At 44.9% G+C, this 25,183-nt stretch overlaps 1 protein-coding gene across 9 annotated transcripts in view; it reads right to left on the bottom strand.

Annotated features, from left to right (window-relative positions):
• IRF2 (interferon regulatory factor 2) overlaps nt 1–25,183 on the bottom strand; it is a 78,843-nt gene that overhangs the window by 46,901 nt on the left and 6,759 nt on the right. Inside the window, exons 1-3 of one of the 9 annotated variants that reach the window (XM_055315664.1) lie at nt 19,428–20,505; nt 16,778–16,962; nt 13,872–13,947 (exon numbers count right to left, since the gene is read on the bottom strand). The exons of 3 other annotated variants lie outside the window; for them this stretch is intronic. Coding sequence is in view for 1 of the 6 variants with exons in the window: in XM_055315662.1 (XP_055171637.1) it covers nt 19,428–19,430 (3 nt within the window). In the remaining 5 variants the exon portion in view is untranslated. Of the gene's footprint in view, nt 1–48; nt 1,046–13,871; nt 14,041–16,777; nt 16,963–19,427; nt 20,506–25,183 lie in introns of those variants that run through there. 5 more of the 9 variants (XM_055315665.1, XM_055315669.1, XM_055315662.1 and 2 more) reach the window with 5 other exon arrangements.

Genomic DNA, 25,183 nt, shown 5'->3' with positions numbered 1-25,183 from the left:
TATAGGATCTTATCTCCATTTTACAGATAAGGAAATGAAGCTGCTTACCAAGCTGGAGAACCATTAAGTGGTAAAAGCTGGGATTCAAATCCGGATCCACCTGATTCCAAAGAGGACACCAAAAACCTCCAGTGTTGGGAAAACAGTGGCTCGTGAAATCAATTTACGGTGCTTCAATCTTAATGTATGTGAACGTAGAATACAAACTATGGGAGTCCCCCAAATGAGAGTAAGGTTGTTTTATTAAGCTTTTTTTTCAATTTTATATTATATTATCCTGGTACTATGGTCAAAAGGGTATAAAAAAGCATTTTACTCAGCCAAACCATTCCCCAGGTGTGTGCACAGATGTGTGTGAGCCTGTGGGTGGCAGGGCGAGGGGGGGTCATGGTGCAAAGTAGGAATTGGAAGAGAAGGATATAGCAAACCTTAGAACAGGAAGGACTCCTGGAAGACAAGTGAAAAGCATGAGAGAAGTTTAACAAGTGTGGGGCATGGAAACAACATGTTCAGAGCTCAGGTAACAGGGCCCTGTGTCTGAGGGTGGGGGTTTGAGACCCGTGCCCATTTGGCTGCTCTTAATACTTCGCTGCCTACAGTAGTCACGTCACTCTGCACACTCTGGTGGGGCCCTGGAGGATGAAATCAACGGTTACTGGTCGTGAAATCAGGAAAACATTTTAACACTGAGATGAGTGCCAGAGAAAACATCCCTGTCCGCGTACATGTTACCTGCACCGATGCGAAACCAATTTCAAAAAGTTTTATTAAACTTCTGGAGAGTTAATTCGCAGTGGAAATCAATTGCGTGACATCCACTGTTATCACTGATGCAATCCTCATTCCATGCACTTACTGTTTTATTGAACTTTGAAAAGATGTGCATCGGGCTCATTAAATAATTTTAAGTCTCTAGCCCAGTTTTTCTCAAGGTTTTAAGAAACTCAACCATGAATTCTCCTACTACGTGGAGTTTTCAAGAGCTCGACCTTGGGGCACCTGGGTGGCTCAGTCGGTTAAGCCTCTGCCTTCGGGTCAGGTCATGATCCCGGGGTCCTGGGATCGAGACCCTGTGTCCAGCTCCCTCTCCCTCTGCACCACCCCCACCAATCGTGCTCCCCCCCTCAAATAAATAAATAAAATCTTAAAAAAAAAAAAAAGCTCAATTCTGAGTGATGAGGGCAGGACTGCCAGAACTGGCTGCCCTCAATGTATCACCACCCCTAATTATACTTTTCTATACTTTTCCATCCACCTATACTAGAACCCCCAAACTGCCTTGCTACATTATTACCCGAGGAATTAAAAAAAAAAAAAAAAAAGACTCCCTGGTCCCATCAAGATTCACTGAGTAAGAATTTCCAGGGCTTAGGAACCAGGAATTCTTTTTATTAACCCAGGGCAATTCGGATATGCAGCTACCTGTGGATATCACTGCCACTCAGTAAGTACCACCAGCTCAATGGCCTTCCAGATCCTCTATGTATGATAAACATCTCCAAATGAGTCATAGGAAAACGAGGACGCCCATGGCGAATAGATTTCATCATGAATAGAATATAAATACGTATGAAATTAAAATTCTAAAATGCCTTTAAATACCACGGAACAAGTTTCCCATACTGAGAATCATCCAAATTATAGTTTTGCATATTCCCCGTTCTACCCACAATTTTCTTATTGGACGTGTTTTCTATATCCTTTTAGAAGAGATTACCATAGCTACTTTACAAAAATTTCCCTGCCTCTGACCACAAACTAACTCTGGTCCCTGAAACAGTGTGATTTAGCCTCTGATAGGGACTTGCACTGCATCACTGCAACCGAAACTGACTTAGGGCCTCCACATGGGTGCTCGAAAGACACCAAAATACATCACCAGTTTTCCATAACTGTGGTGAGCCAACGGTCATTCTAGGAAACAGTTCTCGATGCGGCCTAAAGAGAACAGGAGTTCTCTCCATCCAGAGGGCAGGCATTGAAAAAATGCTGGACATGCTCTGTCGAGGCAGATATGTGCTCTTCAGACATGGGGCCCAGAACCCTGCCATCCATCCCTGCCCAACCAGCCCCACTCCCCTGTCCCCTGTCCCCAGAGCGCCTACCTACTCCGTGGCCCTCTTCTCTGCCCAACACAGCTGCTCTAGGCCTTCCCCACTACAAATGGGTCTCACTTCCTCCCTCCTGCTGCCTCACGTGGGAAACCCATGCCTGGGCCCACTAACCCCCAGGCCTGACTCTACCATGACACATTGCTGGTGTATCACCTCACCCGAGCCTTCAAATTTCTGCACATCTTTTTTTGCATCTCCCTCATCAGCTCCCACTGCTGATCTCAGATCTTTCCATCCTCACACTGCCCAACTCACTTCCACACTCGTCAATCCCAGCAAAGCGCAATCCCAGCAAAGCCTCTGGCCTCTCACTTCAGAGAGAGAAGCAGAAGCCACTGCCAGGCTCTTCTTTCTGAATTGCGGACTCCTTCCCCTCCTCAAACTCCTCCAGGCTTCCAGTGTTGGGTGGGCAATTAGATCCACGGGGGCTACACTGGGGAGAAAGGGCTAGCCTGGAAACAGACAGCCACCCCTTCACAGCTGGTTCAAATGCCATCTCTGCCACAAAGCCGATCTCGACCATCTCAAAACTTCCCTTGAATTCCTAAAATACTGCCTCCAATATACATCCTATGTTCCCACCAAGCCGGACACACCTATGTTAACATTGCTACATATGTTAATATGTACATCTGTGCGGTCTTGAATTTTGCATCCAGGAGGCACCCAATAAATATAGACCAGCCCGATCCAGCAATTCTGGACACGTCCTGTACCTGCACAGCCCAACAGCGGAGCCCCCAGCCACAGGTGGCTACTGAACACCTGAAATGTGGCTGGTGTGAAGGAGGAACTGTTTGCCCCCAAAGATGGACAGAGTTTCAAGGCCAGTTCTAGTTTTTCCAAATCATAGTGAATGGTCAGGTGTCTGGTAAAGAAACAAAATATCTGCATAGGACACCCTTGTGGGGCTTTTGAAAAGGCCACCTGACATTGAAACTATTCTATTTCGAAAAAAGCCTGGGTTTTTTAGTGTTTTTTATTGTTTTTGTGATTTTTAGATTTTTTTCTTTTTGCTTGTTTAGTTGTTTTTTTGATTGTTTTGGGGGCTTTGTTTTGAGAAAACCCTGGTTTTAAAAGGCCAGACTCGCTCTGCAAGCTTAATCATCTTTTGGAAGGCAACCTGTTGGTAAGTAGGGGAGATTCTGTGTGAGAAATTCTTATCCCTGTTCAGACCTGCAAGCCCTTGAAAACACCACCAGCGGGTGGGTACAGAGCACCCAGGATCCCATGCTACATGATAATGATATGAGGAATAGCTGATGAGTATTAAATGCTCCACAGTGCCAAGCAAGTTCTCAGCTTGTTGTATTAGTTCACTTGATTTACCACAATCCTGTAAGTAGGTGCTACTAAATATCTCCATTTTAGAGATGAAGAGACAGAGATACGTAAGCTTGGTAACTTGCCCAAGATCACAGAGCTACTGAGTGGCTGAGTTCACATTTAAACAGAAGGGGCAGGGCACCCGGGTGTCTCAGTGGTTGAGCATCTGCCTTCGGCTCAGGGAGTGATCCCGGGGTCCTGGGATCAAGTCCTGCGGGGAGCCTGCTTCTCCCTCTGCCTATGTCTCTGCCTCTCTCTGTTTCTCTCATGAATAAATAAATAAAATCTTTAAATAAATAGATAAATAAATAAAATAGGTCTTAGGCCTTGACTTGGTCTTTTGACCAAAAAGTCAAATTGGGGTCCACATAAAGAGGCATGCAAGGCCCAGCACCTCCCAGTCTGACGCAGTGTCCACACTGGGAGCCTGGGCTGACGGGGCTCCAAGCCAGGGCAGAGAGAGGCCGGTGGCCAGCAAGCACTGCTCCAGGGATACTGCATAGAAAGCAGCTTCCCTGGGGATGCCCGGGTGGCTCAGTGGTTGAGCAGGTGCCTTTGGCTCAGGTTGTGATCCTGGGATCCAGGATCGGGTCCCATATCGGGCTCCCTGCATGAAGCCTGCTTCTCCCTCCGCCTGTGTCTCTGCCTCTCTCTCTCTCGCTCTCTCTCTCTCTCTCTGTCTCTTATGAATAAATAAATAAAATCAAAAGAAAGAAAGAAAGAAAGAAAGAAAGAAAGAAAGAAAGAAAGAAAGAAAGAAAGAAAGAAAGAAAGAAAGAAGCAAAAGCAGCTTCCCAACCTCCAATACCCCGACCACCCCCCACTACTCCATACTTCCTGCCCCTGTCAGTACCTTCCTGGCTGGTGGAATCAGCAAGACATACTGCATATCCTGTCCAGCCAGAGCTTTATTTTTGTCATTTGTACCAGGACAACAGTATTTCCCCACTCCCAAATAGAACTATTTTTCTACTTTTCACCCCTCCACCTGCATCTCCACTTTAAGAAAGCAACAGGAGAGAACCAGGTTTGTTGTTTGTCACTGGGGGTATTTTACAGTTGTTTGATTTTAGTTTCTGCTTCTGCCATAAGGCAGGGTCACCTGGCCCAGAGCACAGGCCATCTGGTCCTGGGGGGTAGGGGGGTGGAAGAAAATGTGCCCTGCCCAGCCTATTTTTTTTCCCTTTTCCTTTTTTTTAAAATTTAAATCAATTAATTAACATATAGTATTATCAGTAGTTTCATAGGTAGAGGTCAGCCCTTCATCTGTTGCACACAACACCCAGGGCTCATTCCATCATGTGCCCTCCTTAATGCCTGTCACCCAGAGGCCCCAACTCCTACCTCCGTCCCCTCAGTTTATTTCCTAGACTTGAGTCTCTGATGGTTTGCCTCCCTCTCTGATTTTTTTTTCCCTCTCTGATTTTATCTTATTTTACTTTTCCTTCCCTTCCCCTATGTTGATCTTAAATTTCACATATGAGTGATTCTTGATGAGCCCCAAGAACTATTTCAGGAGCACACATGAGACCCATAGACAGCTGTCGCTCTATCACCTCAATGTACACTTCACACGAACATTTGTGTAGGGTACTGAAAACCACTCAGATGGTAAGCATTTGGGGTGTTTGTCGATTTCCATCCCGCCAGTGTGTATGAAGAGCAAGCACGGACCATGAGGGCATTTTGCTTCTCCCTCATTTTTAGTAGCAGGACCTCTAATGAGTGCCGAACCTCATGCCTGCAAACGCCACGCCAACCTGCACACATCTGTACATCCCTCGGCACCAACTCACCTCTCTCTTGCAACTAAGGGCCAGTTTCAAATCTACCCTTCCCCAAAAGCTTTCCCTGACCAATGCAGTGACTGTGACCACAACAGTCATCCTGCTTATATGGATATAACAGCCCCAAGAAATAGGTGGATGTTAATTGATCTCACCTCTTACTTAGCTAATTAAGTTGACCCAGAACTTCCTAATAAGCAATTGTGATCTCACAGGGCCTAGCACCATCCTTATTTGTCACTGAATAGCACAGTGGCCACGATGCAGAGCTGACAGGCTCCATGACTCAGGGACAGAATGGTCACCCAACCAGCAGGGTGGAGACCAGGGAAAGCCTTGGAAGCTCCTGTGTCCCAAGGAGCTAGACCCACATCCTTATCACCATGTCCTATATGAGACTAGGACTGGGGAGTTGTGACCCTGAGAATTCTAACCTGCTGTTGCCCTAAAAGCTCAGAAATCTCTTAGTAGCCTCCTCCACTTTCTCCACACAGGTCTAGGAGTATTTCCCCTCGGCAACCCCGGCCACTCCCGGGGCACTGCTTCAGGTACCAAATGCAGAGGGTAGCAGAACCCCAGCTCCTTATGCCTCACTGTTCTCATCTGCCAAATGGGGATAACTTCCTAAGAGTCTGTGGTAGGATTAATCAGATGTGTAAAGTGCCTCATCTACTATCTGGTCAACAGTGGATCTTGAATAATTAATAGTTTCCACAGTCACAAATTTTTGGTCAAGGATATTTGATGGAGCAGGATTTACAACAGCAAAAAATATAAATTGATCCAAACACCAGACAGGAGGGAGATGGTTAAGTAACAGGCGGTAGACTCAAATAATGAAAAACTGTGATTCTAGAAGAGTATCTCATTTGTATGGGAAATCGACCAGAATATACGTTAATATAGAGCTAATATATGTAAGTATATAGCCTATGTATTTTTGTATGTTCCATATATGTAATATATAAGTTAATACAATTAGGAATATAATACAAGTGAGTAAGTGTGTGTGTGGGGGGAAGCCAGGTGTGGAGGTCATTTTTTTTTTCAACTATCAGGGCAACAGGCCTCTAGGATGCGCTGGGCCCCGGGCAGCGCCCCCACAGTTGCTGAGTTGGGGTGCTGGCACAGGGCGCAGAGCTCACCCTGCACACGCACCCCAGCTGCCCCCCACAGAGGCTGGCACGGAACTGACAACGCACACCAACACACGGCTGTTTGGCCTGGAACCGGGCACCCAGGGGACAGGGGAGGACCCCAACCTCAGTGGCACCAGACCAGGTGAAGAGGTTTGAGTAAAAAGCTGCTCACTGTACATTATAGCACAGGGTGTCTTGAGGGGTACAGTCCTGTGAGGAATCGTACAGTCACATCCTAACAAGTGCCAGCCTGCGTTCGCACCAAGTCCAGAGGTTTCCAACAGCCCTGCTGGCAGCAGAGTGCTCTAACTTCAGGTCACAAAGTATAATATGGCAATAAAGAACATTCTTCTAGAAACAATGGAGTTTCCTTCTATCCTTCCTCCTCCCTCCCTCCCTTCATGGAGGATTTAGTCCAAAAGCCCATTAGGTGGAACAGAACAGAGCCGATGTACTGTGTTGCACAGTGTTGCCCCAAAAGCCAGGTCCACCCAGAACCTGTGAATATAACCTTATTTGGAAATAGGGTCTTTTCAGATATAATCAAGTTAAAATGATGGACAGGTCAGGATGGACCCTAAATCCAACACGAGTGGTATCCTTATAAGAGGACAGAAATCTGGACACACACACATATAAGAGAAGGCCATATGAAGACAGAGACCGGGATTCGGGGGAGACATCTAGAAGCCAAGGGACGCCAAGGACTACAGCCACTGCCAACACGAGGAGAGCCGCATGGAGCAGATTCCCCCTTAGAGCCCCCAGAAGAAACCAACCCTGCCAACACCCTGAGATTTCAGATTTCCAGCCTCCAGAACTGTGATCACCCAGTTTGTGGTACTCTGTGATGGCAGCCCTAACAATCTGCAAATAGCAGACATTTGGGGAGCAGAGCAGAAGCATGCTAAGTGTGGGGTGCTGGCATAAAGAGGGTGTCCCCTTGGGTGGGAGAAAGCAGCGGTATGTAGCATGGGGAGGACTGCAGCCCATGTGGGGCAGTGAGGATAGATGCTGGGGGAGGCAGGAGCCAAGAGTGGGGTGTCAGGGCACAAGTGGAGTGGCTAGGCTCCTGTCCAGGGGCAGCCATCCCATCTAGGGTGCAGGAGCCCCAAGAATGAGGTGGGGAGGCTGAAGATTGGAGACATAGAGGAACTGAGTCAATGAATTAATACATTAAGGATAATGAGAGCCAGGCTCCTCACTTTTGGAGAAGGAAGTTCAGAGAAAGAATCTAAAATAACCCTGGGCCTCGGTACAGAATAAGGACTGAGTTCATAGCTCATCATCTATCTCGATACAGAAATACATGCAGATGTAAAAATACATGTATGTGTACTGTGCACAGATTCCCCGCCCACTATGAGGGTCTGGGGACAGCAACAGGCCACTGGTGATGGGTACACATCATGCCCGAATCTTAGTTTCCTTTTGTTTTTTTAAAAAGATTTTAAAATATTATATTATATTTCAAATATATTCAATTATATATAAAATTCATATATATGAAATTTCATATATATTCAATTATATATAAATTATATATAAAATATATAATTGAATATATAAAATTATAGTCAATAGAAACTCCATCGTTTCTATTTTTAAATATTTATTCATGAAAGACACAGAGAGAGGGGCAGACATAAGCAGAGGGAGAAGCAGGCTCCATGCAGGAGACGTGGGACTCGATCCCAGGACCCCGGGATCACGCCCTGAGCCAAAGGCAGCCCTCAACCCCTGAGCCACCCAAACATCCCAAATCTTAGTTTCTAAACACCATTCTCCACTAAAAGGAATCAGGGCTTTGTGGGAAAATGGCTGGTGGCAGGTCTAGGGCAGAGAAAGCAAAAGATAAGCCTGAGCCATTTTAGGGGGGGATCAGAAAGTACAGAAGTGTCCAAAAAACACTGGGGACCCAGCAGCTCACACGAAGGGGCTCCGTCTAGCCAAATCTGGGACAATCTGAACACCGGAATAAGGACAAAAGGGTCTTAAGGTCTGGGCTCAAGAAAGGCCCACCCAACTGAGGACGGAGGGCTTTGCTTCTCATTTCTCACTGACGATTCGTCAACTTGCAGGATTCCGGGAGCCTGGACAGCCTTCAGCTCTGCTTGTTCTAACCTGGAGGAACGTCTCAGGAACCACTGTGGCCTTAAGTTGTGAGCGGAGCCCACATTTCCAAGAGTGACTGTCACACGGTGGGAAAAGGAAGTGCGACCCTGTGGGTCGGGAGCAATCCCAGCCCTCAGTGGGGCCGGTGCCCGGCAGCCCTTCTGTGCTCTCTGCACCCCTGTCCCCCATCTGGTAGCTACCCTGCAGCCAGAACAGCCCCGGGAAAGGACAGATAGTCTCTTTCAGGCCCCTTGGGTGCCACAAGCACTGGCTCCAGCTTCATCTCCCTCTACTACCCTCACTCCCCAAACTCCAGCCAGCGGGTCTGCCCCAAGGCCTCCCCCCACCTTGTCCCCTTTCACTGCCTGACCTCATATTCTTCCCCTCCTAGCTCTAAGGCTACTTCCTCGGTGAGCCTCCTTAGTGTCTCTGGGCGGGGCCAGGCCAGGCCCTCACATCTGTCTGCACCCCCTGAAGACAATCTCCATGAGGCCCAAGAGCATTTCTGCTGGCTCACCTCTGTGTCCCCAGGTCCTGGAGCATGGCAAGGGCTGAGGCTTAATAAATAAACCATGGGCTTTCTACATATGCCAGGCATCAATAATGATGACAGAGGGAACAGAGATGGGCTTGCAAACTAGTCAAAGAAGGCGGATACACAAGGAATTAGAGTAAGGGGAGCGATGATTTGCCATAATAAAAAAGGGATATATAAAAAATAAATAAATAAATAAATAAATAAATAAATAAATAAATAAATAAATAAATATTAAAAAGGGATATATAAATGCTGTGGGGAATCCCATCTAAGGAAGCACAGGAGCAGACCATTTAAAAAATCATTTCCTATAAACAATGCTCTAAATCATCTTAGATATAATCATCAAGATATAATGTGGAACCTGTATAGAGGGCAGCTCACTAGAAACATACAGATGCCCATCAGCACCACGTTGCCCATTACCGAGAGCGCAGAGATGGTCAGCACGGTGACCAAAATCATCCATTGTCCAAAATGGAACACTTCTAACTAAGTGTGAATGGGGCCTTATTAATAGTCATCCCTTGCCTGTGCACAGAGGTGAAGAGGGACTGTCCCTGGGGAAAAAAAAAAAAAAAAAAAAAAAAACAGGATGTGGTGGTGTTCTGGTTATGGGAGATAGTTGCTCTTTTATTCAAAATCCTTGGATCAGGTATGTATGTTTGAAAATGCAGTCAGTGGGGGTATATTAGAGAGACAATATGGTGCACCTACCATACGAACAAGAATGCCCCCAGCAATATCCAGAGCAGGACCCCTAATGCAACACAGCAATATTTCTGCAGTTAAAACGTGAACACTCACACTGATCGGGATTAGCAAAAGCTCCGAAGAGCTTCACGCCAATTCAGGGCAGATCATACTGCCAAATGAGTCATGATAAAAAAACTTTCAGTTTTCAGAGCTTTTTGGATTGCAAATAAGAGATATGGGATCTGTAATTAATCTCAAGTTATTTCTACCCTTGGAATATATTAGTGTTCCCATATTATACAAGGAAATCATCTTCTTCCTTAAACTGTACTTTCATTATAAATTAATCTGGCACATACTACGCTTAAATTAGTGAATAATAATAGCACAGTTTTAGTCTCGAAATGGAAAAGTTTAATGCAAACTTCTTTTGCACATTAAAAAGTAGGGAAATACTTCTGCTGAATATTTTTATAAAATCTGAAATCATAAGTAGCCATTTAAAAAGGATTATTAAAAAATTTTTTAAATATATAAATAAAAAGGATTATTGCCTTTATGTTAGATCTAGCTGGCAATATGGATAGATCTTCATTTTACCTATCTAATATATAAAATATTTATTTATAAAATAAGAAAAAACCTTAAGATGCAAAATGTCTTTCAAATATCTTCCCTAGGCTTCCCTTATAATGACATCTGTAGTGACATTGTTCCTTCTCGTATAACATTTTAAATATTTAATTTCCAAAATTAAATCTATTACAGAAAATACTTTGATGCGTATCAAGTGAGAACAAGTTTATTGGTTTTACTATGGTTTGTGTAGTATGCGTGAGAACTGCATGAGCCATGGAGATGAGTACAGGAACCCCCCCTCCCATTTCCTAGAAGCCCTACTGCTCTGTGGCAAAACCATCATGGGAACCAAAAAGACTAAATACTCGTAGTGGCACAAATGAACATTTATCCAAAGAATTGTCTGGAAAGTTTACCTGTTCCATTTTTTTTAATTACTTAATATAATTTTGAACAAAAGAGCACAGCTATCATTGCAACGTGAGAAGTGCAATGCACACTGCATGGTTCAGATCCTGTGGGACATGGGCAGAAATTCAGTTCAAAGGTCCTGGGGCACACAATTTCTCCTATGTGAAGTGTAAAGGAAGAAAACACACTAAGGCTAATGACGGTCAAGGTGAAGAGCCGCCAGAGACCTTCCAACTATAAGGGTCAAAGCAGTTGACATTTACTGACTTGAACTGTTTACAAATATATGAGTTAAAAAGTCAACACTTAAAAAAAATAAAATAAAAAGTCAAAACTTGCCTCCAAGAAAAAAAAAAGCTATCCCATTCTTCACTAGATAATGATGGTGGTGGGGATGGATGGCAACGACTACTTATAAGAGCACCCATGATGCACCTGGTATTAAACTCTATGCTTTATATACATTATCTCATTAACCCTCACAGCAAGCCTAGGGGGTAGGCGCTGTCATCACCACTATTCTAGAAGAAGCAGTGGCTTAGTCCTTGCCAGAGCGGATTCCCCACCACTGAGCTCCGTTATCATGAGAACCAAGTGTCCAAAAATAGGCTTTCAACCTGGAGAGGTCAGTACTCATCTCCATGTGCCCTCTGGGTCCTCAAACATACATGCTAGAAAGCTGGTGTGTTTCCCAAGCTTTACTTGAACGGGCTGCCAGGTCTGACAGTGGCCTCCCTGAGTCAGAAACATTTCAGGAACTTAGCGCTGGTCACCTAGGGCTGCAGGTCAGAAAGAAAACACAGAGCCAGAATGGCAGCATTTCCTGACACTTTCTGTTTCATTTGGTGTCTGTTCTCAGGGAGGTACAATGAAGGATACAAACCACCCACAAACAAGGATGGAACAAGAAGATAAGTGAGCTGTCTGGGGCTTTTTCTAAAAGAGGAAGTATTTTGACCCTGAGTGACCCCTGGGCTACACTGCTGAAAACATTTTTGTTGGTGTGTGTGTGTGTGTGTGTGTGTGTGTGTGTGTGTGTGAGAGAGAGAGAGAGAGAGAGAGAGAGAGAGAGAGAGAGATCTATTGCACCGGATCCAGCAGCAAAGATAAACAGGGGTTTAAAACCTGAAGTCCCTAAACAAAACTTTATAGCCCCTTCCTCCCCTCCCACCCCCTCCCCGCACCTGACACTGTCCATCAGGTGCTGCTGGCAACCAGGTGATGACAAAGAGGCAAGAAGAGGGGTCATATGGGTACAAGATTTAATGTTGCCCACTACCAACACCCCCCCACCCTGGCTTTTTTTTTTTCTTTTCTTTTTTTTAGCCTGCAGCCTGAAGAAGGGAGAACTGGGGAAAAAAGCCTTGGTGCTTCTTTCCTAAAAATGACTGCTTCGGAATTGCACAGCTTCGTTAGGAATGTACAGACGAAGGCTTTGGGTTCAGAAAAACCATTCTGCACCTATTCTATCCGATGCATCAAGAACGAGGGTCAAGGACATTATATCCAGACCATAGGGACTCATCACAGGATGACTCTGTTCATTCTCTCCCACCGGCCGCCCGGAGCTAACAGAGCGGAAAAGGCAGCCGTGTGCGATATGGAATCTGGTTGATCCGCCTCGTTCCAAACTCTGGCTCTGTCTGCTTATGAGCTGTGTGACCTTGGGCGGGTTACTCACCCTATCTGTTCTCACAGGCCTTTGCAAGGCTTAGGTGAGGAAACACGTAAAACATCTAGAACAGCTCTTTCTATCGCACGTGGGTTATAGTATAAAAAGGTACAAACTCTCCAGAGAGCAGTGTGGCCATGGGGACCAGAAAGTTTCAACAGCATCCTTTGACCCAGTCGTGTCATGTCCAGGAACGCTTCCCAAGCAGCTTAAACAATTGTGTGTAAAACGATTTTTTTCTTAAAAAAAAAAAAAAAAAGTAATAATAATCTACAATCATTGTGAAATCTGTTACAGATGCAAAGGTAATATTCTTTCTTACAAAAAAAAAAAGATAAGAATGTTGTATGCAGCTGCACGGATAAATGACTCCCCAGATACATCTAAATTATGAAAATCTAAGAGCAGTTTTAAATCCATCACCTTTTCCGAGTATTTTCTAGAAGAATTCATAGTAGGCAATAAAGACCTAAAAGCGCAGAAATCACGCTGTGACTGCTGGGTGTGCTTGGGCCCAGACCCCAGTACCTAGATGGCATGGAGTCTGCAATTCAGCAAAGCAAGAATCATGGACAGATTTCAAAGCATATGGACTCAGGCTCATACTGCATGTTCAAACCTTCTTTCCATATGGAAAACAGGAAAACAAGCGACCCTAATTTTCCCTTAATCAGCATGTCCTCTGAGCACTGCCTTTGCAGTACAGAAGTAAAGCACGCTGAAAGGCACGGCTTCTTTGGGGAGTTAATGAAGAGTTCACTTAAGACTGTCCCTCCTTCCGTGAATAGGCTGGTGTCCCTGGAGCCACCCATCTAACTCAGCAGAACGAAGGCCGGGAAAAGACACTTTGGTCCTTAACTTGGCCCAGGAAAGTAGGGGAGACAGTGCACGTCAGAAACGTGTGGACAACAGAGCGGGTCAGTGCGCCACACAGGCACCTGCCAACCCCTTCCAGGGCCACACTGGTGTCCTTCTCTCTCCCTGTTGCAGCAGAACGTGCTGGAGAGCTCAGGTTGGGGGGTCAAGCACACCTGGATTCAAACCTCAGCACTCACAACCTGTAACTTCTCCACATCCTCTACTACAGCACTTGGCCGAGCTCCCCTGAGGAAGAGCTACGTAAGAAGGAAGACCATGGGATGACTGCTTCGGTCTCCTCTAAGACTTCCCCAAAGAAGATCTAAAATGTGGAGCCAGGCCTCCATCTAATACCAGAATGGACAAAGGCAGATTCTCTCACAAGGAGCAGGAGGGTAGCCAGGGTCCATCTTCTAGAATACTAGTGTGGTCTCCGCCCCGCAGGGTGGCGGCCAGGTTAATCTTCCCACCCATCAGATCACAGGGCGCAGAGTCCTCCAGCAGCTCTGCAAGGCTCCCTGAACAAAATCTGAGCCACAACTCAGCCTGTCCCACTCTCTGGACTTCATATCCCACCGACTGTTCCCAAAGCTCACAGCTACATGAACTTGAACATGTACTTGAAAACAGGCATACCTCTGTATAAAGTTCCTGTGAGCAGGAATCTCCTCCTATTCATCTTTAAACCTCCCCAGGCATCAAGCACAGTGCCCTGCAAATAACAGTATGTGGTAATTATTTATTGATAAGTGTTGGAGAAGGTCATGGAAAAGAAAGAACCGCCAGCTGAACTGGGAGCTGGACCCCAGCAATGTGAGGCTCCTTGCCTCGTCCCCCTGCCCTTGGAATAGTTCTCCTTGCCTTTCCTGCTCCCAGAAGCCCTTCCAAGGACACAGCAGTGAGATAGATGTGATGTTGAGAACACCTGCATGGTCTATGTGACTGAACCGAGGTAAGGCCTCTATATATAAACTTCTAAGGTTTGATGGGCAGGTGCAGAGATCCAATTGTCTTGCTGCCTCCAAGACAACCCTCCTGTGCAAGTTCCCTTTGCTTATTAAAACTGCCACCCGCCAACCTGGAGCAGCCTGCCTGGAGTGTATAGGGGCCAATTTCAGATTATACCAGGGAAGCTCCCAAGAGGGCTGCAAGCAAGTGATAAGAAAGTAGATGGATTCCTCCTGCAGAACCCATAGTGGGGGCAGGGGACAGGGAGGGAAAAGCAGATGACATGAACTATATACACTGTGATGGAAAAAACTTACTATGAATCAGTGATAAACAAGCCAGAGGAGTGGGGGGAATGATTACAAAAAGCATGCAACCCGAAAAAGAACAATTTTACTCTTTTCATGACACGATGAATCCCAGAGGAATTGAGCTAGGATGTTAATGAATTTCTTTTTTTTTTTTAATTTTTATTTATTTATGATAGTCACAGAGAGAGAGAGGCAGAGACACAGGCAGAGGGAGAAGCAGGCTCCATGCACCGGGAGCCCGATGTGGGATTTGATCCCGGGTCTCCAGGATCGCGCCCTGGGCCAAAGGCAGGAGCCAAACCACTGCGCCACCCAGGGATCCCTGTTAATGAATTTCTGACACTTGACTCAACTTTTCATTCAAAAAGCCTTACTGAAAAAAATAAAAATTAAAAAAATTTAAAAAAACAAAACAAAACAAAACAAAAAGCCTTACTGAGCCAGGTACTGTAAAGAGCCCCCTGTGCCAAGCACAATGACAAGACTTTGGGGCAGGGGGCGGGATACAAAGGAGAGGAGGCCACGATCTCTACCCTCAGAGCTGACGCTGCAGTGATGGGCCGAGGCACATGAGCAACCAACTCCAAAATGAGGTATCTTGTCCTGAAGGTAACATAGAGAAACCAACTGAGGATGGGAGAACCTGAGATGATGCACTTCAGGATCTGCCCCAGCCCGTGATAACCAAACGGGGCATTCGGCACCACTGGTTCGCGGGTCATTCTCCACATCAGACTCCCCCGCACCCAACACCCCTGCATCAGCCTCACAATAATGTGACCTGAGTCATATACAGGTGAACACTGCTGCCAAGGTATTTCGGGGGGAGGGGTTACTGTATTATGTAAATGACCAGAGGAGCTAACTCTGGAAGACTGCAAAGAATTGGGGGTGGGGTGGGGAGGAGGGGTAAGGGATCCCCAGGTGAAAAGCAAGAAAAAACATTCCAGACAAAAGAAAGAATGGCAAAGGGCAAGAGAGAGAAGGTGTGCAAGGTATGTCTGAACCATCAGTAAGAGGGAGAAGCTGTGCCCCAGGGAAAGGGTAGAAGAGGCGAAGAAACAGCTGGAAGGTTCATCCAAGGCTGGCTAATAAACAGAGAGCCATTGGTCCTTGCACCTTAACAAGGGTCCCTATTGACTGACCAGGCGAAACACCCCGATACACCCCAAGGCACATGCAAACATGGCTGATGTGCTTTCCACCTGCCATCTGGTCCTGTTCCTTACTGGGCAACACAGCACATGGGTCCTATTAGCTCTAAGGTACCACAGATGGGCCCATGTCTGGACAGGAAATCACAAACGGAGAACTAGGTCAATCATTACAATTTAGCGCAACCAAGACTTATCGAGTATTGGGTACGGGAAAGTCATTTTGCTGAGCCCTGAGAAACACATGACAGTACTCCAAAATGTATCAGCGGAGTCGAGAAGGCAGCCATTAATAATAGATGTAGAATGTGATATATTGTCATCGAACCCAGAAAAACCTAGGGCCTTTGAATAAGATCTTCAAACTTTATCCCTACAATGAAGTGGAGAGCCCAGCAAATACCCATGATCTGCTATCAAGGGAGCCAGTCAACCAGGCCAACACGGCCTCCACCCCTGATGAGGGTGCCATTTTGACTTCAGTCATGCTGAGGGAATGCACATGGGAAGGAGGCTCAACGTGGTGCAGCCCACCTAACCAGGTTCCTCTGCGCTTCCCGAGTCCCTGTAGTTTAGGCTTGACCCTAAGGATCCATGAACCAGCCCTTCCATGTCCTTCCATAGGCATACTCAGGGAATGTGAGCAAGCTGACCTCATGCCTGGGCAGGGAGGAGCCTCCTAACCCAACAGCCAATGTCACTCCTGAGGGGAGAGCGAGATCCCCATCACTCTTTAAGCCAACAGGACACCCTGGCCTGAAAACTTCTGCTGTGCTAACACATGGTTTTGGGGCACCCTGCCAACCATTCTCATGGTTCTCTAAGTTATGCTCGCATCCGTATTAAGGACAACCATCCACTGTAAACATGTTCATCACTCTCTTTATAAACCAGATCAAAACAAACAAGAGAAAGCACAAATAAATATTTTGGAACACCTGGGTGGCTCAGCGGTTGAGCGTCTGCCTTCGGCCCAGGGCATGATCCCGGAGACCCAGAATCGAATCCCACATTAGGTTCCCTGCATGGAGCCTGCTTCTCCCTCTGCCTGTGTCTCTGCCTCTCTCTCTCTCTCTCTCTCTGGGTCTCTCATGAATAAATACAATCTTTAAAAAATGTGTTTTCATACCTGTGCATTACTTGCTCTTAGGAACACATGAAAGCACCTCAAAGGCAGGCCTGGTTATCATCAAAAGCACAATCCAGTCCTTTCTGCAACGCTCATCACGTGTCAGAACGAAGAACGCACATGCTCTTACATCTCCTCACAGCTCTTCCGGACCCGGCCAGCCAGCAGTTATTATCTAGCACTTTCTAAAATGTAAGGAGAAAACATTCCAAAGCCTCAATCAGCTCCCCCCTCAACCACCACCCCACGCCCCTGCCCAGAAAACTTGCTCTGTGCTCAAAACCAAGTCCTTCCTTATTGGGAAACACAGGGCCACATGCCTTGAGGTAGCTGTGCTCACCCGGGCTGACCCTGTCCCTCCCATGATCCATCTGCTCCTGCCACACCAGACAACTCTACACGCACCAAGAGCACAAGGGGTCTTCGGCTCGGCCTGCCTTTGCTCTTGCTGTACTTTCCCACCACAGACACCCTGCCCCGCTCCTCCATTTGCCACCAGCTGACACCGCCATCCTCCTGCTAGTAGGTGGGAAATCTGTGGTGAAGCACACCCCATTTCTCTGGGCAAAGACACAGGTCCTTTTGCTTGCTGTGCTTTTATTAAGTACACATTTCACTCTTTGTTATGACAGATGGTTATCTACTGCTTGTCTCTCTAAGTAAATGATAAGCTCTTTGAGAACATCAAATTGTCAACGTTACATCTCCACAGCACCAGGCTTCACACACACGGGTTCAAAAATGTCTTTTGAAGGCATTAATTCTCCTGAGAGTTTCTTCCCCCCCCCTTTTTTTTTAAAGATTTTTATGTATTTATTCCTGAGAGACACAGAGAGAGAGGCAGAGACATAGGCAGAGGGAAAAGCAGGCTCCCTGGGGGGAGCCCGAAGTGGGACTCGATCCCAGGACCCCGGGATCATGACCTGAGCTGAAGGCAGATGCTCAACCACTGAGCCATCCAGGTGCCCCTCTCCTGAGAGTTTCATTTAAACTATGTGCTTGCAGAAAGGAGTCTTCAACTTAATTTCATCATGATCCTATTTGTTTTCATAGTACCTAAGGTGAATTTTGAGGGCTTTTTAAAAAAAGCCTGAGCCCCAAACCTGAAGGGAACATTAATTTCCCCCCTCCACCTTATGTCAGAGACATTATGGATCTCCTTCCCAGTTTTTCACAACGCATCCCCAGTTAGAATCCATATGTCATCTTGCCAGGCTGTGTGATTTAATAAAGACCCACTCTGCAAAAGGATCGAATGACGTGAAAAATTTGAGCACAACATCAAAGCAAACCAACGATAAATTTGCTACTGTGCATTTGTGATATTTCACTGAATTTCCTCATCTCCTGTTGCTCTCATGAGAACAGATAAATGCCTCCTCATTTGGTCGATAATTCAGAATAAACACACAAATGCTTTCATTTTACTTTACAGATCTGTTATTACAGCAATAAATTTGTTTTCATCCACACAAGTAGTAGTATTAAACCATGACTGGATATATGACCTTTAAATTCTCATGCCCCAAGTGTTATTTTAAGGTTGCTTTTACTCACTTTTATCCTAACACAATGGGGATGAACCTGAGGGTCTTTTTCATGAGCACCACAGGAGCAGCCACTGCAATTAATTCATTACCATATTCAAGGACTGCTATGCATTTTTTCTTCCTGGAAATTTTAAAATGCTAAATGCAACACAAAAAAAAAACTTAATTCTTTACTACAGAGTTCAACAAGGCATACTGAGTACTTCATTTGGTCACAAGATCCTGGACAGGTCATTTGATTTCTCCAGCTAAAAAACTGAAGAAGCAGTATAATCTCTAAGGAAACTCCCAATTCTAGTATTCTATGAGAAGATTAAATACTTTTATCTGAATTCCTGTTTACCAATGCACCTTGATTTACTTCATGCAATGTCATTTAATTCTTCAACGTGTGCTTTATCAGCTTTACAACATCACAAAAGTTTTTAAATGATTTTGTGCCACATGCTACACATACTATAATGGGGGAATGGGATCCTTGCTAGCTTTTCAGGCCACCTAGCATGTCATCTTGGAATCCACAAAAAAGAATGACATAACCCTACAACTCAGCAACAAAAAAAAACCCAAACAACCAAATAAAAAAAATAAAAATAAAAAAACGGGCAAAGATTTGAATAGACATTTCTCCCAAGGCAATATACAAATGGCCAAGAAGCACAAGAAAAGATGCTCACCATCACCAGGTATTAGAAAAATGCAAATCAAAAGCACAAGGAGAGGGGCGCCTGGCTGGCGCCATCGGTTAAGGGTCTGCCTTTGGCTCAGGTCACGATCCCAGGGGCCTGGGGCTGAGCAGGGAGCCTGCTTCTCCCTCTCTCTCTGCCCCTCCCCACTATTCCTTCTCTCCCTAGCTCTCTGTCTCTCAAATAAATAAATAAATAAAATCGTTTAAAAAAGAAAAGCACAATGAGATACTACTTCACAGCCTTTAGGAGGCCTAGTATCAAAAAACAACAACAAAAAAAAAAAACCCTGAAAAACAGAAAACAACAAATGGTGGCCAGGATGTGGAGAAACTGGAACCCTCACGTGTTACTAGGATGCAAAATGGTACAGCCACTGTGGAAAAGTTTGGTAGTGTTAAAACGTGGAATTACCATGTGACCCACTGGATTGAAAGAATGGGAGGCAGGAACTCAAACTGAGGCTTTTTGCACCAATGATCACAGCAGCATTAGTCACAAAGCTGGACGGTAATAATAAACCAAGTGACCTATCAACAGATGAATGGACAAACAACATGTGGGAATATTATTCGGTCTTAAAAACACAAGAAGTTCTGGCAACCTGCTACAATACGATGAACATGGAAAGCATTCTGGGAGGTGAAAAAAAAACAGATACAAAGACACAAATACTGTATGATTCCATTTATATGAAGTGAGAGTAATTAAATTCATAGGAAGTAGAATGTTGCCAGGGCTTGGGCCAGTGGGGTTACAGCTGATTAGGTACAGGGTTTAGTTTGAGATGAGAAGTAAGTTCTGGGGTGGATGGTGGTGATGGTTGCACAGCATGGTAAACATGCTTAACCCCACCAGATTATACACCTAAAGATGTTTATCCCGGTAAATTTTATGTTATGTAACTTTTACCAGAATTAAAAAAAAAATGAGACAGGCGTTTATGAATTCATTGCTTGCTCCACTGTTTCCTTAGTCCCGTCATGGATGATGGTTATTCTTTGATTCCAGGCAACTTGAAGTATTTGCTAGCCAAATGCGTGTGTGTGTGCATGCGTGTGTACGAACGCATGTGTGCATGTGTATGTGCACACCCGTGCACGCACGCACACGTACACATGCACACACACAAAGAATGAGAGAAAAAGAGGGGAAAACGAGGATGTTCAAAATGAAATAAGGGCCAATTTCCTGTTCATGGTGATGATACCTCAAACCAAGTGAGGAGAAGGCCTCTCCCGGACATGCAAAGGGCTGGATTCTCCTAGCCTCAACCTGGGGGGAGGGATCAGAGCAGTAAAATTTATTAGCAGCACAGCTAGATACAGTGCCTACCTTGAGTGAACGGGAAGGAGAGAGAGGAGATAGCCATCAGGACTTACCCCCCTGGTTTTTCCTGAATGATAAAGGCTACAACAGTTGAATTCTACACACCAGACTCAGTGTGGGAGAATTGTACAAAAACAACAGTGAGGACAAAGCAATATGCTGTTTTATGCCTATTATATAATTTATTAAGAATCTATCTTTTAGGGGACCCCAGGGTGGCTCAGGGGTTGAGCATCTGCCTTCGGCTCAGGGCGTGATCCCAGGGTCCTGGGATCGAGTCCCACATCAGGTTCCCTGTAGGGAGCCTGCTTCTCCCTCTGCCTCTCTGTGTCTCAGGAATGAATGAATGAATGAATGAATGAATGAATGAATGAATGAGTCTTTAAGAAAAAGAAAAGAATCTGTCTTTTAATAATTAAAATGTATACACCCAGGCCAAAAACGTGTCATATTAGCACTGTAGCTTTGTCTATGCTCTGAGACAACGCCATGGGGCCCATGAAGACCTGCAGAGGGGATTCACACATATCTAACAGTACTTCCAGAAGTGGGATCTTAGTTGCTCAACTGCTTGATTCTGTTTTATCTAGCTGTTAAAAGTAGTGACATCCTGACAGTCCTATCCTTGTAGCTAGGAGCGGAGACCCTCTACCTAGCTAACTCAAATCCAAGCTTATCACTTTTTCACCTTTTTGTACCTCTCTCTACATAGAGCTAGCACCGAGTAAATACCTGTAAAAATCCGTAACTGAACGAATGAATGATCAAAATAGTCGACTGTTCCAGCTGAATGATTCATCTCAACCCAAACTGCAGCCTGACCTTAAAGAAATTTTTTCAAAAATTTTTTCAGTCTTAATGTATGAAAAGCACCTGTCAGAGAGGCAGATCCCCCCCCCTGTAGTATTTTGAATTCACCCTGACTTCTCGAATCACCCAACATGACCACACCCAACAGAAACCTGCAGTTTTCTATCCACACTCCCTACGGGGGCCTCCTTTGCAGGCTCCCCCATTTCTACTTTCATTTTATAACGGAGAGAAGGAAGGGGCGCAGGGCCATCTGTGTGGGTCCCTGGGAGTACCCAGAACACCCCACAAGTCCACAGTGTCCTCTTGGGGTGAGAACCACATGTCTGACTTCTCTGCTCCATTCTATTCTACCCTGGGGAACTTAACTTTCAAGGTCAGCTAAACGGTGCACATGAGTTAAGTTTTCCCATATGAACAAAATCCCCACCATTCCCCAAAAAGAGTCAATAAAGATTTACCTTCAGGATTACTATTTTAAAGTGAGATTATACTTTCCTGTTCTTCTGTCAGTTGCAAATCCCCAAACCTACTAGAATTCACTTAAAACTAATCTACAGTGTTTTCATTGGTAGAAAGCAATCAGGAAAGCTCTGACCCACTGAGCAGCTGGGAATTTCTTTGCTGAAGGTTTGGTTTAGTCTTTATTTTTCTAGCTGCTGGCCCTGCTAACATGATTCAGTGAAGGTCGTATTTAATCTTGCGGAGAAAAGCTACCTAAGCAGTTCTTAGGTAGGCTTCAGTAAAAATAAATTGCCTTGGCTCTGTGGAGAAGTCTGTTGCTTCACCCCAACAATTATAGTCAAAGGGGACAAATGAAGGCAACTGTAAAATACCGTACTTGATTTTAAAAGAATTCCACCGCATACCCGTTATAGCTAAGTGTGTGTTAATAATAAAGTGATTGTCATAACTAACCCACCAAGAAAGTCGCAGATCCCAAGCACCTATCTTCAGTTTACCGGTGAGTATAGCTTATTTATATGTTCAGCAAAGTATTAGTATGCTCATTGGAACTTAAATGTTAAAGAAAAGGGGCTGGTAAGATTGTTTTACTACGTACAAAGGAGAAGAAAAAAGTGGGTTTTCGCCTTCTGGATGTTGAACCCCTAATTCAAAGTGACAAATCCTAATGCAAAGCGACAAATCTCAATGCTAATGTGCTCAGTACCTATACCATTAGCTTTCTAACACAAAGCAGACCTGTGCCATCCATCGCAAACTAGAATTCAGCCTTCTGAGCTAACCTTTGCTTCGGGGCTAAAAATCAAATCAACAAATGTTTATCTAGTTCTTACTGCGCTTCAAGTACTGGTGGGGAATGCAAAGAAATACAACAGGATCCTCCCTCACAAATAACTTGCCACGTAGGTGTTACAAATGGAAAAACCCAAGGAATCAACAATTTTCTGAACAGGTCAAGGGGCTAGAGAAGATTCAAGATGTTTGAGGCTGATTATCAAAGGAATGGCACACACAAGGGGTTGCTTTTAAAGAAATTCAAAGCATTTTGTTATCTCAGGCTGAAGAGATCAGTGGGGTTTGTTTGGGGAGGCAGGGAGGTGCATGCAGTTATCACCGAATGATTGCATCACCAAAAGGACTGCTCAAATCTACTTTCCCTCAGTCCTGTTAGCTTTAGTCATTGGATTATAACTTTTCCCCATACTTCTCTTCAAGCCTTGCTTCATGTCCTCATTCTGCACCACACCTCGCATGGCAGCCACATGTGGCCACTACACTCTGGAAATAGGGCCAGGCGGATTCAGATGTCCTATAGGTATAAGACGTCCTATAGGTATAAGAGACACATTAGATCTTGCAGATTCGGTATGAAAAAAGAACGTAAAAGATCTCATTAATACTTTTATATGAATCACATGTTCAAAGATAGTATTTTGGACATATTGAGCTAAATAAAATATTAAAATTAATTTCCCTTTCTTTTTACATTCCTAACGTGGCTACTAGAAAATTAAAAATTATGCCTGTGGCTTATGTTCTATTTCTATTGGGCAGTATTGTCCTAATCAATACTATTTTTTTTTTTTTTAAGCCATGCTTTGGTGCTCCTCTTCTGAACTGGTAATGGTTATAACCAATACCAGCTCGTAACAACCCAAAAATGTCTCCAGTATCTATAAAGGGATGAAAACTATGCTACTTTTTTTTTTTTCAGTTACAAGTCAGGTATCTGGAGGTTTCTGTAGTTGTGAAAAATCTTGGGCCACATTCTTGATGGAGTCACACTAAGTCAGTCTCCAATAAAGGCTGTTGTGTGAGGAAATAAAAACTCTGTAGATTTCTCAGGGCTCCCTTGAGACACCTGACCCACCCGAGACCCAGAAATGTATGCAATATAGAGAATGTCTATGACATAAAGAGGGGGAACGTCAGCATTCACTTCCCCTAGAAACATTTTGTTCTTCAACATGCCAGGAGAATTGGATCGGTGGCCATTTGTCTAAATTAACTGCTCTGATCCAAGAGGGTAATTTTACTCCTCTCCCCTCAAGAGGGCCAACTGGTTACAGCCAGGACCAGGGCCCTGGGTTGGTTCCCAGAGTGCCAGGAAGACCTGTCTCTAACATGGACGGTTCAAAAGGAATGAGGCCCAGGTCTCAGGAACACCCCTAGAAAAAGCCTCACAATCCCAAGGGCTGGATGAGAACCCTGGATCCTTTCCATCCACTGTCACAGGAGCAAAGGTGGGGTTTTATTTTTTTCCTTCTCTGTTTCTCCCTTGGGTTGCTCTGACGTCACCGACAGATTGTATTGCCCACACCCACGTTCCACCTGTTTTCACAGCGTCTCCTGAGGGTCTGGGAATGGGTGACCATCACCACATTACTCAGGCTGTTGACCTGGCCGTGATGATGGATGATAAATTCTTCTTTCCTACCACAGTATCTTGTTTCTGCGGTAATCCCGTACATAAAGATGTACCGATCAAGTGGGGTAACATCTGTGACCCTGCCACACAATGTTTGACAAGACAGCATATCCCACCATCACCAAGGAAGAGGCAAGAGCTGAACTGGGACAAGAGCATCTGTTAGCACCAGCTGGGGGGGAAGCCCAGATTCTAGAGCCTGGCTCCATACATCAAGGCAGAAAGAACTCAAGAATGGCCACATCCAAGCATGCCTGGGTGGCTCAATCATTAAGCATCTGACTCTTGATTTCAGCTCAGGTCTTGATCTCAAGGTTGCGAGTTCAAGCCCTGCATTGAGCTCCATGCTTGGGTGTGGAGCCCACTAAAAAAAAAAAAGAAGAAGAAGAATGGCCACATCCAGGTACAGCACCCTCCTCAGCAACGTTCTCATCTTACATTTATCAGAGGTGAGGTCAGAGGGGACGCTTCAGAGTCATCTTGAGGGTATTTTTAGGTTATAAAAGCAACTGTACTGCTACATTAATTTGGAAAATACAAGTGTTTCGGGGTGGGGGGAGCCAAGCAGCCTCAATCCCACCATCCAAATATTTTCTGCCAGCTTTTTCTTTAATAATGGAAATATATGAACACACATACATTTTCAAAATAAGGCCACAATTAAGGACCTCTTTTTCTCCACTCAACATGTATCACAAGCACTTTTCCATCATTAGATGCAAAAGCATGAATTTTATAAGCTAGCTATCCTCATCGTCTGGCTGTACCAGAATTCACGTAAACGTGTTCCCACTGCGGGTATTTCAACTGTTTCCAAATTTTCACTCTTACAAAACCTAATTCAATAAACATCCTCGCACATAAATCTTTGTCCCATCTCTGGTTACTTCATATGGGTACGTTCCTAGAAGTGGAATTACTGGAACAGAGTTTAACATTTTCAAGACTTTAAGTCTATAGCACCAAATTGAATTCCAGAAGGTTTATTTCAACATACAATCCCAACTGCAACACCGAGTGCTCAGTTTCAACGTCAGTGACCTACAGTCCCCAGGAACAGCATTTAGAGTTCAGCCTTAACTGGTGCCACCTGTTCTTTAGGGAAACACGGGATGGGCCCAATCTGTTTTCCTGGTTC

Source organism: Nyctereutes procyonoides, unplaced genomic scaffold (assembly GCF_905146905.1).
Source record: "Nyctereutes procyonoides isolate TBG_1078 unplaced genomic scaffold, NYPRO_anot_genome, whole genome shotgun sequence".
In the NCBI taxonomy this organism is placed as follows: domain Eukaryota; kingdom Metazoa; phylum Chordata; class Mammalia; order Carnivora; family Canidae; genus Nyctereutes; species Nyctereutes procyonoides.
This window is presented reverse-complemented; position numbering and strand designations above follow the sequence as displayed.